Source organism: Rhodnius prolixus, unplaced genomic scaffold, assembly GCF_049639745.1.
Source record: "Rhodnius prolixus isolate KJV_2025 unplaced genomic scaffold, Rpr scaffold_6, whole genome shotgun sequence".
Lineage (NCBI taxonomy): Eukaryota > Metazoa > Arthropoda > Insecta > Hemiptera > Reduviidae > Rhodnius > Rhodnius prolixus.
The window spans coordinates 11632074-11646818 of NW_027411634.1; the positions used below are offsets into that span (position 1 = coordinate 11632074).

At 32.6% G+C, this 14745-nt stretch overlaps 1 protein-coding gene across 3 annotated transcripts in view; it reads left to right on the forward strand.

Moving 5' to 3' along the window:
• Ets98B (DNA-binding protein Ets98B) overlaps positions 1–12253 on the forward strand; it is a 56171-nt gene extending 43918 nt beyond the window's left edge. For all 3 annotated transcript variants that reach the window (XM_074141300.1, XM_074141303.1, XM_074141302.1), the window contains exons 3-5: positions 301–455; positions 4510–4645; positions 11190–12253. In XM_074141300.1, coding sequence (XP_073997401.1) covers positions 301–455; positions 4510–4645; positions 11190–11548 — 650 coding nt within the window. In that variant the 3' untranslated portion in view covers positions 11549–12253. The remainder of the gene's footprint in view (positions 1–300; positions 456–4509; positions 4646–11189) is intronic.
• The last annotated feature ends 2492 nt before the right edge of the window (positions 12254–14745 follow it).

The following is a 14745-nucleotide window of genomic DNA, read 5'->3' on the forward strand; positions in this document are numbered from 1 at the left end:
GTTAGCGGCGTGTCTCGCAAAGCTTGGAAGTCTTGTTGGTATTGGCTTTGATTTCCGGTCTAGGCTTTGGATTTTATTTAATGCGATAATGTGAGAAATTTTTGTAGTTATCACCTCCGTCCACAACACCTAATTTGGTAGTTGAAACCTAAAGCGAGCCTGAAAAAATAAGCTTTACTTTACTTTATAAATATCAAAAAATTCATAAATATTTTTTAAAGTTACAATTAATATTGATTTTAAATTACTGACTAATTAAAAAATGGATGATAATTTGGTGTTATTTTGTTTCAAAACTAGATCCTAGTAAATGGACAGCTGAAGAAGTAGAGACATGGTTGGCATGGAATCTGGCCCAGTACAGTCTACCCTCCACTACGGCGCAATACTTCCAAATGCCAGGCCACTCCCTTGTGACGCTCTCCGAACAGGACTTCCAACAGAGAGCGCCAGAGGTCAGTATCAATCAATTAACTAGATTATTTTTTTGGGGGGGTCTACGTGTGTGAGTTAAGTAGTTTTTAAAAATATTGAACTAGCAGCTCGTTTAGTTGGTTTACAATTTAAAGTTAGCTTTTTTTTCTACTTAATAATTTTTAGGAATGAAATTCTTCTAATTAGTTTTAGTGTACTACCTTCAAGCTCTGACTCATCAAGATCTGATTAATTCTGTTTTTAAGAAATTACTTGAGGAGGTTGAAACCTTCAGAACAGAATTAATTTTTGGGACTATTTCTAACATTGAGGCAATATTATTAAGATTTACGACACAATTTGAGTTTTTTTTTTCCAAAGCAACCTCTCTAAAAAGAAAGTCTTTTCGTCTTTCTTTCTTTTTAGAAAGGCTTAAAGAAAGCCTAGCTTGTGTAATGTGCAAACTTTTGGCCCAGTCTAAGCCAGTTAGCAACACACAGTTGGAAGTAACCCAAAAAAAGTTGAACAAAATTTAAACTACGTTCTGAACTACTTTATGTCTTACGAATAATGCGAGTACTGAGCACGTAATGAGAGATTCAAGCTTCTCAGGATATCCATAAGTGGTCTTAGAAGAGGCATTTTTAACGTTAAATAGATATCTTTAATGACCTTTAAGTTAAGGACGAGCCGTCACTGGAAATTAAGAATTGATTCGAAGAAATCTTTCCATCTTTTTTGAAGTTTAAAGAATGACATCCACTTTTCAAATGTGAAGCAATGAATCTGTATTAAAAGAATTAGACTTGAATTTATTGGCTAGGATAACACACTGAGTCTTAGACCGGCATCTTCAAATTGACGCAATTGAATGATGGATTCAGATCACATTGACGGCCATTATCGAAAACAGAAAATGTAAACCGTGAAATAGTCGTTAAAACATTGAGGTGATGGTCTGTCATCAGTGTCCAAATGGTGGGAGATATATCTGGGTAAGCTCTGTGCATTCTGAGGGATAGGATATTTTGGCGTAGAGAGTAATGAGATAACAGACACTTTCTGGGCACCCAATGAAGGATCGGCACTTTTTTAGAAGAATAGATTACTTTCAAAGGTGGCGTTTAGTAACAAAATGGTGGTCAAGAGCGCTTTGAGTTTGGAGGAACATCTTAAGACTTAGAGACTCCAGTAGTTGTTAAAAAAACCACACTGAATTGAGATCTTCCACTTTCTGGTGAGGGAAGAACAGATAACTTGTATTCCATCTTCTTACTATGATCCCAAGTATTCATTACAAATATTTCGCAATGCCATCCAAATAAGAAGAATAAAAATAGCAGTATACGGAATACATATTCCTCGCTGGTTATCAAGGAATGCTCGAAGTTCTTCTGGGGAAACTAGACAAAATGTGAACAACCATGAGCCAGAAATTCATCTTTCTTTCCGCTTTGGATTTTGGAAGATTTTGGAATTTCCTGTCGGAGATAAGAGAGACTCCAACGTGGATTACCTTTTGCTGGTTACTTCTTCTTCTACATTTTGGCTTTACAACCCTTGGAGAGCCTCAACTTCTTTATCAGATGCTTCAACAATCTGCAGAAATCCAACCTTAGCTGATCTCCGAAAGATCTGCACAAACTTTTTGAGGGACACTTTTTTTTCGGTCATCTATACGAGTGACTTAGCCAGTGTTTCTAGTTTTTTGGCAGTCACCGGCCATGGAAGCGTCCTCTTTCTTATGAAGTTGGTATAAATCTTTTTACGGTTCTCGACTTGGATAACTTACTGAAGAAAGCGAATAATAATACTCTTAAAATTTTTCTTACAAATGCTGATTTTGGGATAACTTGAACATGGCGAGGAGTTTAGATAAAGTAGTTTTACACTGTTTCCATAGAGAGCACTATAGATTTCTGTTAGCACAATACCCCTCACAAATACTCCAGTAGGAATTGAGGAGACAAAGGCACTGCGCTGATGCGAGTACTTTGATAATCAATTCAGACTACCATTGCTTGTCCAGAGTTCACAACACACAGAAAGTAGTTTCAAATTTTTTCTACTCTTTATTTACTAGTCTGAAAAAGTATATCAATCTTAAAATCCAAAGCGGAAAGAAAGATGAATTTCTGGCTCATGGTTGTTCACATTTTGTCTAGTTTCCCCAGAAGAACTTCGAGCATTCCTTGATAACCAGCGAGGAATATGTATTCTGTATACTGCTATTTTTATTCTTCTTATTTGGATGGCATTGCGAAATATTTGTAATGAATACTTGGGATCATAGTAAGAAGATGGAATACAAGTTATCTGTTCTTCCCTCACCAGAAAGTGGAAGATCTCAATTCAGTGTGGTTTTTTTAATTTATATTTAATGGCCACAATATATTATTAAAACAAAAAATGAATATAGAAGATTTAGAATAAATTTGCAAGTCCTAAGTTAGTGGGAGAGGAACGATATAGTGTAGACGTCCTTGAAGTTTAGAAAGTTGTCTGTTTTGTCGTCTCTTTTACCTGCGTAGCAAAGAGATGGAGATGAGAAGATTGGATGGGCTGGGTTAAGAAATAGAAGAGAAGGAACAGCGGCTTAAAATATATTTTATAGTAGGAGGAAAAAAAAAAAAAAAGATGGGAATTGAAGAAATGGTAAAGTGGGCGCGATTGGTTGGAATATAACCAAAGGTGGGTGGATATCAGGTTATGTAGAGTTGTGGTAACTACCTCCAGATGGAAGGTAGCGAGTGAGAGAGAGACAAAGACCACAACTCTTTGGGTGTCGGTTTGTTGTCATGTTATTGGACAGGAGAAGAGGAGAAAGTGCGGTAAAAGAAAGCGACCTAGATAGAGGTCAGGAACCTTCAAGGACCCTCGTCTATCTGAGAGTAAGAGTGCTGCTATACAACATCTGTATCCCTTCTACTTACATTAATAAGTAATCTTAACAAAGAGTAAAAACAAAACTAACATTGAACACCTACCAACCATTAGTCCCCCAAAAAGGGACGCTCAACCTTGATCCTCAAAACGATTTCAAGTACACCGTGATCTTGGTAGAGAACAAATCTCATTATCTTGATTCTCTTTAATTGAGACCTGTGCTTCAGATTAATACAAATCAAGTATTATTTAAATTAAAATTAATAAAATATACCAATTTATGTATTAAATTTAATTTTTAATGAATTCGTTGACGATACTGCTCATTCTCATCGTTTTCCGATCCTACCCAGTCAGAATTTTCAAATTCATTTAAACCTTCTGGAAACCGTGGTTTCGGAAATGGAAAATAAAAATAAATGAGCAAAAAATCAGCGCAACCTTTACATCTAAGTGAACACCAGTTGAACTGAACCACTCTAAACTACTCCTCCAGTTGACGAAGTACGACACTTAGGACTGTGAATACAAAATATAAATGTAATAAAAGCAATTTAGAATAAATATTCCAAATAAAATAGAAAAGGGGCAGCGATAGAAGCTTTCGCAAAGAGAATTCTGGTATTTGATTAGGAGAAACGAGCTTGTCCAGAACAAGAAGTCGATTGTAAAAGGTCTACGAAGGAAAACCTCACTTTGTGTAAAAGGTAGAGAAAGAACCATAAGAAGATATTAATAATAGTGGCAGTGTAAACAAAAGCTTCACTTTGCTGTTTCCTCAGAAACAAAAATCAATTTTGCTGGAGTAATGTTACAATTATAAGAACTATGACAGGATCCTAAGTAAGTTTGCTTAGCATGCAAAAAATTAAGGAAGTCAGAATAAAATTATTTATAGTAAATTTCGAAAAGTGGATAGCTCTAAAAAGTCTTACTTCCTCTTGGCAGATGTTCAAAAAAACACCATTTGTTGATTGCTCAACAGAATTTTAACAATCAACCTTTTTATTTTCTTTTGTTTTTATAAACTTTCTATCCTAGATAATGAAAACTTATAGTTCAGTCGCAAAATTACAAATATCTGCTTTTAAAGAATTAATCGAATTTAGAATATCGAAATTAGAATATCGAATTTTTATTAGCGTTTCAAATTAGCTACTACTTAAGTTTATGAGATAACCTAACATAAATGTGTGTAATAATTCACAGGGAGGGTCATTACTACACGCCCAATTAGAACTGTGGAAGGCAGCAAGTATGGACGAAACTACAGTCGATGTGAGCGGACTTCTACATGAAACCACCACCACAAGATCTGGATCTTCCTCAGGAGAACCATCTGATGGTAAAAATTTTTTACTTTAATTTCTTTAAAAAAAATAAAAATATATACAAAAAAATTTCAAATAGACACACCTACTTCTTAAAAAAAGACCACTCCCTTGTTAAAATGATTCAGCATTAATTCCTTTTTAGTTGTCTGCATTGTTTGTAAAACAAAAAAGACGAAGAAAAGGAGATAGAAATGTTAATTTCGTGTTTAAAGATCTCGCTAAACAAGTTTATACAAATCGATGAATCTCTTTAAAACGTTTTTACTTGTATATAATTTATAAACAAAATTAATCAACTTGGAAACCAATCATTTTAAAGCTAAAATACGAGGTGTGACTATTAAATAACGAGACTGATGCTGTAAAACATTTTATTTTAAATTTATACATATTTAGTTATTATCACCTTCAATATACACCCCTCCCCTATACCTACAACGCTCCATGCGGATTTACCATTGTTCGAAACTGTGCTGGAAGTCTTTTACTGTGAGCTCCTGCATGAGGCTTGCCGCTTTTTCTTTCTTCAGCTTGAATGGACTGAAATCGTGTTCCTTTTAATGTAGATTTGGCTTTGGGGAACAGATAACAGTCACAAGGGGCCAGGTCAGGCGAATAAGGCGGGGCCTAAAACTGGGATGTTGTACTTGGCTAGAAACGTCTTTTAACAGACAATGCAGTGTGAGCCGGCGCGTTGTCTTGATGGAGAACTCCCCTGACTTGGTCTTATTTTATCGATATTTTCATCCGTTTTGGACGTGGAAGGGCGACCCGGGTGGTCATCATCTCCGACGTCTTCCCGGCCATCTTGGAAACGCTTGAACCTCTCAAAAACTCGCGCACTTGATAAACTTTCATCGCCATAAACTTCTTTTAATAAAAGATAAGTTTCAGTAGCGGTTTCACCAAGTTTCATGTGAAATTGCACGACAATTCGTTGCTATACTACATGTCTAGTATCATGTTTTCGGCAAAACGAAACTAACACCTCTTACACAAACGACGGTTTCGGTCAGACAGATTTCTCTACGAACACGTGAGACGCTGCAATCGAAAGAGAAGGCTTTACGCTGCACAGCTGTCGGTCGTTAGGATTTGGCGTATACATAGTTCTTCTGTAGCAGCATCAGTCTCGTTATTTAATAGCCACACCTCGTAATTTAAATAATTTCATTTCAATCTTGCGATAGTCCAACAAAATCTAAGGGTCAGCAGCTGGAATCGAACTCGGGATCACCGCATTAGAAACCAGTATACACTAACTACTTAGCTAATCCCCTCCCACAAAAAACATTTAGTTGATTTATATTACTAATTGCAGCGAAGAAAGCTTAAGTTTATTTAAACTTCGCAAACTCAATTAAAAAGTGGCTTAATATTTTATTATTCTTAACTCTCATTCGCTCGGATATTATGGTTTAACTTTGTGGTTAAAATAAAACTAAATCCAGAAGGGAGAGCAGTGTGTTCATCCATGACGAAACTGGGGATTCCCAGATTTCAGAAACGTCATTAAAGTACGCGTAATTTATCTTAAGATTTATGTAAGACGTATTTTATCGTAATTCATTAAATGCAATCCAAAAAAAAGTAAAAAATATTACACTATCCGTGATTAAACAGTTATTGATTTTAATAAAGATATTATCAAAGGAATAATGGGGGAAATCTTTTACTATTGCACTATGAATGTGACGTCATTTCAAGTTTCTACCTGTCCATACATGTGCGCATGAGGTATGGTTAGAATGGCGGGTGTGGAAAGCAGAACTGATGCGAGATGGATTACGTCAACTCGGTTGTTGTCAACGCTAAAGAATCTTGTATTCCTTCTACTCTTTCTTTTTTTTTTATTTTTTTATTTTTTCGTTTTTTTGTGAATTTAGAAAGCTATGCAAAGGTTGCAAACTTAAAGTGACAACAACCAAACTAACTGATTACACATGCAAATGATGTGGAATACTGTACAGTCTTTAGGGTGTCAAGTTGCCGGTTTTTGAAGAAAATAAACCAAATTAAGAACATTTTTAAAAATATATATTAAAAAATATTACTTTATTCATTTTTCGAACTATAAGGTTCAATTAGTTTTCGGTTATGTTAGAAACATTTTGTTGAGAAAAAAGCATTTCACTACTAAAGGTACAAAAGCCTTCATTAAAACGGTTCTTTTTAATACAAGATATTGGCGCTACGGTTAAAGGTGTGTCAAGAAAAGTTAAGAGATTGAACATTATTTAATGGGTAATATGAGAAATTTATAGTAAAATACGTTTGCCTCTGTCCACGACACCGTATTAGGTGCTTAGACGTAAAGTCTGCTTGAAAAATAGACATTTCTTTACTTCATTACGAGATATTGTTCAGTTTCACCGCCTACACTTTTATTTGAATTAGAATTCTGTTCTAAGTGAAAGTGATGTGAGTGTTTCACAATTATTATTTATTATTATTAAGAGATATAAATGTTTAGGCTTGTACACTTTCACTTCTTCAAAAATTAGTCATCAATTTTAGAATGTAAAGGAATTATCGTTTTTAGAAAACTTTTTTTTAAAAAAAAACAATTCAATGTTCTCTTAAATTTAAATACCCTTTAGCTTTTAAATAATAATCCTAAAGATTCCAAAATTCCAGCTCTGATTGATTTTAAGTGATCACCAAAGGTGGACACTGTGGGAAGCGTTTCATTTAAAAAATGCGAAATTCAATGAGTAGGAGTTAACCTCATCCAGATATTTATTTTAATAAGAATTTCTGAAATTCAGATCAGTATAATTAAGTGTAATCTATATATTTAAATAATTATTAAGAGTCCTGCTCTTATTTATTTTTTATTTTTTTTTTGTAAAGCTTAAGTATGTCGTTTTAAATTATTTTAATCAACAGTTTGCTGTCTATGAATTGATGATGCAAAAATATCAAAACTCCTTTTACAGGCTGTAATTTTTTAAAACTTCAATCTGTATTTATCTCCAATTTTAATGTATGCAAATTGGTTGCAAATGTATAATAAAATGCCCTGAAGTAATGAAGTAAAAAGAAAAAATTGTAAAAACGTCCCTGATAATTTTATGGAACAACGAAATAACCTTTCAGTAAAGTGTCCCAGTTAAGAGAACTGTAGCTTTAAGAAATTTGTTTGCGAGATTTAACTGAAAAACATTGGGGTTTTAAATACCATAGAATTGTTATAGTAATAAACCTTTTTTTCACTTAGCCTCACTATTTTTAGACCTTAAATATATACATCTGGTGAAATATACATTTTTCTTTTTAATTTGACCGGTAAAATACATTTCAGTTTTTAATTACAATATTTTAGATAATATAAAATTCGCAATCTACAGTATCTGTGCATTTGGTTCAACTAAAGCTGTTATTATCCCAAGAAAGAAGATGTCTTATCTTCTTAAGCAGCCAGGTTGTTCCACAGGTTGATTTAAAACCTACCTAATCATTGTAACACTTGTATGGGTCTGCTTAACATTCTGATGATATTTGGTAACCAAAATAAGATGTTTCACGTTTTTGAGTATGTTCCGGGCATTTAGGACATTCAAAGTAATATGAACGCTGTTGAAGCGGATTACTTTTATTGAGATATATCTCTTTGGTAGTAGAGCGAAAAATTTCAATTATTCTCCATTTTTTTCTCCTCTAATCAAAATTTTACTTCTTTTTTAGCCTGGGTGATAATACTAAGACTGTGTAGGAGCTAGAATTACTTCATTGGTACTCCTGTAAATACTTTGTAGTTTCTTTGTAAATAAATTGTAAATAATGATAATAAAAAAAATTATTCTCCATTTGCCAACAGATGCATTTAGTTTTACTATATTCAGGAGCTACTCACCTATCTTCTTAAACTAAAAATACTAACTGACGATGGTGCTCTAACTTTTTTGGTGCCACAATATAACCTTTAGTTCGCGTTGTTTTAGTTAGCTAACTCCTTAAGCCTCTAATGGAATTTTGAACGTATGGTAGTATACTGTAAAGAGACGACTAAAGTACACTTATCTACTTCATGAAGTAAATCCCAAAACTTATATAATTAATAATTTTTACTTATATAATTAAACAAGATTATACAAAATCCTTGGTAGTTGAACAAATTCACGGTTATTAAACTTTCTTGGTATTGTTACTTAAGTGGAAAAGAAATTTTTTTTTACCTTATTATTCATAGCTACAATTCCTTGGCGTTACAAAGTACGGGAATTCCCTCTAAAAAAGAAAGTGCACACTATAGATATTAAACATTTTCTGTATTATTATTGCATAATAAAAACTGTCTTTAAATCGGCTACTTTATCTGTAAAAATATCTACTTTATATCTATAAATGGACCGGACTGCACAGCAAATTAAATGATGAGATTTAAGTTAAAGAAAACTAAAAAACGCCACTTTAAGCAACTTAATATTAATAGAAATACATAAATACATTAACTAAAGGCTTACAAATTACAAATTTTATTTGCGCACAAGCGCTCACATTATTAAATATGTTTTCAAATGATGTTAAATTAAAAATAAACATAAAATAAAAGATTGGTCTTTAATATATAATATGACCTTGTACTAAGTCAGTTGATAGCCTTGGAAAAACTTATTAACACGTGAATACTCTACACAATATATATAATGTACGTTGTTTGAACATTAAGTCCAACATAACTATCTTGTTATTCTCCTTTTACAACTGATATATAATTTATTTCATAACAGCCATTACTTTATGATCTGGCCTCTCTCTTGTAGCAGGCTGCTATATAACATAGTAGTTTTCTGACTGCTTCTCTCTATAGTTATAGATAAAAATCATGTATTTTTTAAACTTTTATTTGCTTCTCATGATTAAGAGAGGGAAGAACCAAATTCTGCAATTTTTTTTTTGTTCCCAAAAAAAATGTAACAACTTAAGACAAACAAAATACAAGATTTCTTTTCACATAAATCTCACAATTTACTCAAATCACTTTTCATTACAACCTTACTCAGAATATTTCAAAGCTAAGGAGTATTTATTATTTATTGCTGATTATTATATTTGTGAGGATTTTTTCAATAAATGAACTCTTAATTTTTCGCCAACGCTTTGACAAATTTTGTTGTGTTCTTCGAGGTCAGGTTGTGAGTCATTTTAGGAAAGTATTGTAATATTATAAAGAAGAAATCTGGTCTAACTAGTTATTGTTAATTAAAAAATATTTTTTACAACTGGCGCCCTCCAAATTTTCACAGATTCAACATCTTTTTATTCCACATTTTCTATTTGTGTTGCTTTGAATCAAACACTCTTCTTTAACTTGGAATTTGCCTTTCCTTATTTTTAGTGATTTTACTTTCAAATTTCATCCAACCCACATGCCTGTAACTTTTCATTTTGTTGACCTAACCTAGCAGAAGTGAACCTCTATCAGTAATAAGGAATTCCAAACTACTAAGGGTTCCTCCTGAATTTAATTAAAAATCGGAGACATTCAAGATTAATCTGTTAACGCGCTAGGTTATTCTCATTTATCTCCAAGTCTTTGTACGATTAAATTATTCTTTGAACCACCATACCCTTCCTAATTTCTAAAACTTCTTGCTCATACCGGTCGGTAGTATTCTTTAGGCACATTTTGGCGAAAACTGTTTCATCTTTATCTCTCAATGCTTTGTTAGGATCATAAGTGCAACCTAAAAGTGTTCTCATATGGAATGTTGTTTGATAAAAAATTCAAAAAGATCAGATAAAACTCAATATTTTAAATCAATGGGATATTTATTGTAAAAAAAAAATAAATATATAAAAATAACATTAATTATTCTGTTCGAAAAAACCGAGTGGTTATCATAATTTTTAAATCATTCCAGTTACTTTTAATAAGTTAATTATTGTTGTAAATAATTTATGCTTTTAATAAATGTAATAATAATAGTGTTTCTCTGGAGGAATATTTGCTTGTAAATACGATTTCTTTTTTATTTCATAAATACCGGTATGTGCTTTAACATTTCTGCATTTAGACAAATTTGAAATGTGCATGATTACGATGTTACATCATAATTTATAGTTTACAATTATTGTAAAAAAGTGAAGGTAATTGACTAAGAACAATAAATTTATTCTTGTTCTTTTCACAAACGTTCCTTTAAGTGAACAAAGCCATAATATTTATTAATCTAACCCACGTGAGTTTAAATAGATACAAAAATAAATCCTTATCCAAGAACAGCGTATACCCTTTCACCTTGATATTTTGACATTCAAATAGTTCGGGTCATAAATATATTATCTATAAAAATTCTTGTCATGCAGAATTTTTTAAATAAATTATAGATACTTTTGGAATAAATCATTATGCCATTGTAATGTGGGCTGACATTGTTTTTTTGATTTGTTCTTGATAAATTCTTCAAAAAGAAAATAAAATAAAAAGCTTATAAAGGAACTCGTGTCTGTTAAAAATTCATAAGACTTTAAAAAAACAACATAGTTAACCTAAATTGTATGTATATTGTTGACTGATTTCAGTAATGTGGATTTTTTTTTTGTTCACAGATGAAGAGGACGATGAAATGGGTAGCACTTCACAAGCGTCGCCCAAAAGTAGTTCAAGTCGCGGCGGAAGCAGTAGCGGTGGTTCACATATCCATCTATGGCAATTTCTTAAAGAATTACTTAATTCTCCAGCCATGTATGGTACCTGCATACGTTGGGTAGATCGTCAAACTGGAGTATTCAAAATAGAGGATTCAGTAAGAGTTGCAAGGTTATGGGGTCAACGTAAAAATCGTCCAGCAATGAACTATGACAAATTGTCTCGTTCGATTAGGCAATATTACAAGAAAGGTATCATGAAAAAGACGGAACGCTCGCAAAGACTTGTCTATCAATTTTGCCATCCATATTCCCTTTAAAAACAAAAAAAGAAGCAGTTCGACTCTAAGAGGATTACCAGGTTGTAATACTCCCAAAGAGTTCCTTTGTATATATTTCCCATTTATTGTTTTATAACCCACTTAAATTATATTACGTACTCTCGCTAAAGTTGATTCTTATTTCATTTTATAAGATGCTAACTCTGGCGAGAATAAAGAGTATGCCTATTGTGGCAAAAAATGTTTGTATATATGTCTATCATTAATGCAATTATTTTAATTTTACTTGGAAGGTAATTTCCACAAAAATAAAAAAAATTGAATGAAATTATTAAAAGTTAAGCATAATTAAGAAGTCCACTTTGGAATTTCAAAAGCATATTTTGTTTGCTAACCAAGTAGGCTTAAGAAATTATTGAATCTTTTTTAATGGAAACGCTGTTGATAAGGCGAATCCATAAAAGAATAAATTTCTATTAGAAGCTGAACGGTTAGTGATTTTTATCCCATATATCTATGATATATTTACAACGTAAGTTCTATGAACATGTTTTTTTTTATTTACTTTGTTGTACATATAATTAATTTAAGTGTTTAATGATAACTTTTAAACTTTAATAATTTTGTTAAGAGAAAGAAAATTTTAAATTTTCATTTTATTTTTTCAAAAATAATAACATTTTACTTTATTAACAGAAATTCTATAATCTAAAAATCAGTTAGTTAAACGTAGGGGGGGGGGGGGAACAGAAAAGACAAAATTACAAAAATTTTCTGTTTCATTGTATCATTCTAAAATTGTTTAAAATGCATCAATAATTTTTAAATTTAGAATAGTTTCAAGCTGGCCAAGCTTTATTTTAATAATTCAATAACAAAAGAATAATCAATTAATCATTATCTTAATTGTAAAAAACTGCCATAAATATAACGTGCAATAAAAAATTATTATAATGATTGCCAACAATTATATTACATTTGTTGCTAATAAGGAATTATGTTACCATTGTTGTATTATTTAAATCATTTATTTTTGTCTATTTTCATTATTATTTTATTTAAAAGAGCAAATCTTATAAAATAAATAATTATAATAAAATAAATAACGGAATACAGTGTACGTATTTCAATATGTAATGAGATTTTTCTTTTTATTTAATGTTATTTCCATGACATAAGGTTTTTTTGCTCATTGTTTTTTAATTAGTAAATACTTTATTATCATTTTTTATTCAATTCAATACTCTCTTTGTGATAGTGTCTTGATTTATATCTCTTTCTAAAGCTATTATGTAGAAGATTGGTGTTATGTCCATGTAATATTATAATATGGAAAGGTTATGAAATAAAATTTTATTAAAGACAGCAAAATGAATTTTCTCATGGATGTTCCTTGCCCTGTAAGAGGATGTATTTAAAATCCTGAAGATTTTATATTTTTTGTGTTTTCACCCAGAAATAAGTACACGTTATGTTGCTGGAAAATGTGCTTTTAACGAATTGCTTTATTTTGAGAAATTTGTTGGAATATATGTAGGCAGCGCAACTCAAAAACCTTTCATATTTGATTTTCAATTTAAGTATGTACGAGGGTCGTTTGAAAAGTCCGTGCAAAGTCAGAGAGATAGCACCAATGGCGCGTATCGAGGTTATGTTTAGTTAGTAGCATCTCTTGGAAGAACACACACCAAGTTTCAGCCAGATCGGTCTATTTCTTTGTGTTCGGCATTCGTTTGAATCGAGGAAGTCGAGTGATTTTCAAAAAATGGACGAAAAAGAATTTCGTGTGTTGATTAAACACTACTTTATGAAAGGCAAAACGCCTCAGGAGACTAAAGAGAAGCTTGATAAACATTATGGTGACTCTGCACCTTCGATTAGAACAGTTTATAAGTGGTTTCAAAATTTTCGGAGTGGCCATATGGGCACAAGTGACGCTGAACGTTCTGGACGCCCTGTTGAGGTTACTACTCCAGAAATCATTGATAAAATCCATGATATGGTGATGGGATGACAGAAAAGTGAAGGTGCGTGAGATTGCTAGTGCTGTGGGCATCTCGAATGAACGGGTACATAATATTTTGCATCAACATTTGGACATGACAAAGCTATCCGCAAGATGGGTGCCGCGATTGCTCACGCTTGACCAAAAACGAAATCGTGTGAAGTGTTGCAAGGACGGTTTGCAGCTGTTCCAGAAGAATCCGCAGGACTTTAATCGTCGTTTCGTCACTGTGGATCAAACATGGATACATCACTACACTGCTGAGACCAAAGAACAATCTAAACAATGGGTTACCAAGGGGGAATCTGCGCCAAAAAAGGCGAAGACCGTTCCTTCGGCCGGAAAGATTATGGCGACTGTCTTTTGGGATTCGCAAGGAATAATCCTCATCGACTATCTGGAAAAGGGTAAAACTTTTACAGGTGCATATTATTCATCGTTATTGGATCGTTTGAAAACCGAGCTGCAAGAAAAACGCCCACGATTGGCCCACAAAAAAGTCCTTTTCCATCACGACAACGCACCAGCTCACACCTCAGCAGTTGTGGTCGCAAAATTAATGGAAATAGGGTTCCAACTCGTTTCACATCCCCCCTATCCTCCAGACTTGGCTCCCTCGGACTACTATTTGTTCCCCAATATGAAGAAATGGCTGGCGGGAAAAAGATTTTATTCAAACGAGGAGGTGATTGCAGAAACGAATGGCTATTTTTCAGACTTGGACAAATCCTATTATTCGGAAGGGATCAACAAACTAGAGCAGCGTTGGACGAAGTGTATAAGCCTAAAAGGAGACTATGTTGAAAAATAAAAAAGGTTTACCCCAAAAAATTATGTAGTTTTTATTTTTGCACGGACTTTTCAAACGACCCTCGTATATACCAGCAACCACCAAATTTTGATCAAAGAAATGCCACTTGTAAATCTATTTCTTTATTTTTCTTAGTCCTCCTAATGGTGTTAAACACTTTTTACTTCCCACTTAAATGGAATATTTTTAGGGAAAAATAATTAGTAGGGTTTCTTGGGGGAAGGGATTTAAGGGTAAAGGGATTTATAGTGTTTCAGTAAAAATTTAAAGTAGATACTGTAAGCGCCTTTTTTTAAGGAAAATTCCAACTAACATTTCAGTAAATTTTTAGGTTCTAATACCTGAACAAAATTAATCAAGCAGGTATGTAACAAAAATAAACTGTAATTAATGAATATTTCATGTTTTTTAATTTTTTTT